Below are 2,756 nucleotides of genomic sequence, written 5' to 3'. Positions count from 1 at the left end.
GACGACGTAGCTGCAAGGTGGCGCCCCCTGCTGGACACGCCATCGACGCCGTGTGAAATAATTGAGAACCGCTAGCACTAGAGAATTTTTTTGCCGAGGTGAGGTATTGCGTTAGATTTCCTCAGATTCCCTGTTGATGCTACTACTACCGCCACCTAGTGACAAGAAATGTGAAATTGCATCACTTGTTGGCTCAGTGATGTTATAGGGTGTTCATGTTATAGTCAGTATGGTTCTGCGATCAAGCGTGACGTACATATTTCCATGGTAATATGTCGTGTAGTCATAACAGGTATGTCTGCACTTGGTCACAAATTATTACTGGGAAATACGAGAGAGTATATAAAAGAATATAAAGGCATGTGTATCCCATTATGACTATTAGTTTTGAAATTGTGAAAGAGGATGGAACCATGGTTTTGTTATGGAACGTGTTCTCAGTACACTGTTCGCACTGTATCTATGGATAGTAGGCTGTTATACTGAACAGAATAAGAATTGGCTTCTTTGTGAATCGAATCTTTAATATCGACTGATTTTGTAACCACCTAAATATCATCTGCGTAAATCACGAAACAAGCAATGAACCGGATTAATTACTATTTTACTTTTCTCAAAACCCTTATGCAATATCATGTGCCGTAATATCTTAGCTGCGCTGCAACAGAATGCTGTCACGTAAAAAATATCCCGTATAACATTTTTGAGCAGGAAAACCTCGTTACAACCATATTTTTCTGTTCACGTGATGACAGTGTGTCCGTGATATAACTGGCTGCTACTATAGCTAGGTTTGCCCGCACGTGTCCAATAGTTACGTATATAGGAATATACACATCAGGTCTGAACAGTTGTTGTCATTACAAGCTACGTATGTCACTTATACAGCTATGGGTTCGTTTAGGTATGGAAACACGAGAAACATGAAAATTACAATCTAATATAGCCATGCTTAATTCCTATGTAGTGCTTTGTTTTGCTATTGTATTAATAATGACTAAAGGTTACATGTTGCAGGTTTGCACACACATGCATTCACATTTGAACAATACTACTGAATTCATTCTACAAGTGAACGAGATTTTATTTTAAACTGTATGCATTCTAGTTGCGTTTCTGTTTCTTCAGTAAATAACTAATTAGCAGTATATGTGCACAAGATATTAATTCTCTTCTCTAATGTATTGTTAGTCTGTATATATGTGCACATATATATATATATATATATATATATATATATATATATATATATATATATATATATATATATATATATATATATATATATATATATATATATATATATATACACGTAAATTTATGGTAGTAGGTTAGGCAATCTATTTCCGTCCAGTAGTTTTCTGTGAAACATACAGGTACCAGCAGCTAGTAGTAGCTACATGATAACACGTGTGCAATCTTACCATCACAACATTAGCTCGTCTGATCATAGCACCACACAGTGAGAGAACGAGGGGCTGACGCCGTGTGCCTGCCCCGTGGTCATGTATATGTGCAACCTCAGCAATTACGGGCAGGAGTCAGGGTTGGTTCCTATTTTCCTCAAGTATTGTGTTAAGAGTATTGTTAGTTGACAGCCACTTAGTAATCCGAAACGTGCGTAGCCAAACGTTGCACGCACTATAACATCAGTATTCTAGTACATATATGTGATATATTAAATTTGTGAGTGTGTTAAGTATAAAATAAATTGTAATACATATCTAGTCTATCTCATTTGACATGACAAGTGTGTCTTGCAAGTTTATGTGACTAAATAAACTGCTCAATAATGTGACAATAGAACAGCTCGTGCTAGTGTTATTGAGTGCATACAGACTTCGTTAAAATTTTTCTTATCTTATTTCAAAGCACCTAGAGAATTCTGGTCTAGCCTGTCTCAACATTGAGCAAACATTGATGCCAGACATATTGTCTCAACATTGAAATGTGTCAACACTGAGACAGGTTGTCTCTACACTGCGTCAACGTTGCCTCGACAGTGAGGCATTGCTGTCTTAGCACATGGCGGTGGGTTTCCCAGCGCTGAGGGATATCATATCCTAACAGAGCTAAGAGCCCAGATGCATTTACCACGGCTCAGCGCCGCTCCATCTTTTCCACGGGGCGACCTTGAGCTTGCCCACGGCCTGACCTTGAGCTTGCCCACGGCCTGACCTTGAGCTTGTCCATGGCGTTACATTGAGCTTGCCCACGGCCTGACCTTGAGCGTGCCCGCGGCGTGACATTAAGCTTGCCCTCGGCGTGACCTTGGGCTTGCTCACGGCCTGACATTGAGCTTGCCTGCTACGTGACCTCGAGCTTATTTATTTACAAACTCCTCGTGAAAGGAAACTGATGTTGCGTGAGAGACTCTCCTCACGTGCCGGGTGAGAACACCGAGAACAAGGCGGTGTCGTCTCCTGCGGTCATTGCTGCGTTGGGATCTACGTCACATCTGTGAAGATAAAATGTGGATACGTGACGACACGTGTGAACGAGCAGAGCAGGGCAGAGTTACCAGAGCAGATTGCCTGTGCGTTACATCACTGCACGTTGTTAACCAACCCTAACAATGCAGTCGTACCTACCTACGCACATGCGTGCAGACACACGAGCAAAGGAGAAATTGGAGAGTGTGAGAGAGAGAGAGAGTTTGTGTGTGTGTGTGTGTGTGTGTGTGTGTGTGTGTGCGTGTGCGTGTGCGTGTGCGTGTGCGTGTGCGTGTGCGTGTGCGTGTGCGTGTGCGTGTGCGT

General features: G+C 41.7%; 1 protein-coding gene across 1 annotated transcript in view; it reads right to left on the bottom strand.

Annotated features, from left to right (window-relative positions):
* Positions 1-1,288: 1,288 nt before the first annotated feature.
* The window catches only part of LOC106814205 (platelet-derived growth factor subunit A-like), a 13,224-nt gene continuing 11,756 nt past the window's right edge, over positions 1,289-2,756 (bottom strand). Inside the window, exon 6 of the mRNA XM_014818502.1 lies at positions 1,289-2,458. Coding sequence (XP_014673988.1) covers positions 2,380-2,458 — 79 coding nt within the window. The 3' untranslated portion in view covers positions 1,289-2,379. The remainder of the gene's footprint in view (positions 2,459-2,756) is intronic.

The sequence above is a fragment of the Priapulus caudatus genome, unplaced genomic scaffold (genome assembly GCF_000485595.1).
Source record: "Priapulus caudatus unplaced genomic scaffold, Priapulus_caudatus-5.0.1 Scaffold884, whole genome shotgun sequence".
NCBI lineage: Eukaryota > Metazoa > Priapulida > Priapulimorpha > Priapulimorphida > Priapulidae > Priapulus > Priapulus caudatus.
This window is presented reverse-complemented; position numbering and strand designations above follow the sequence as displayed.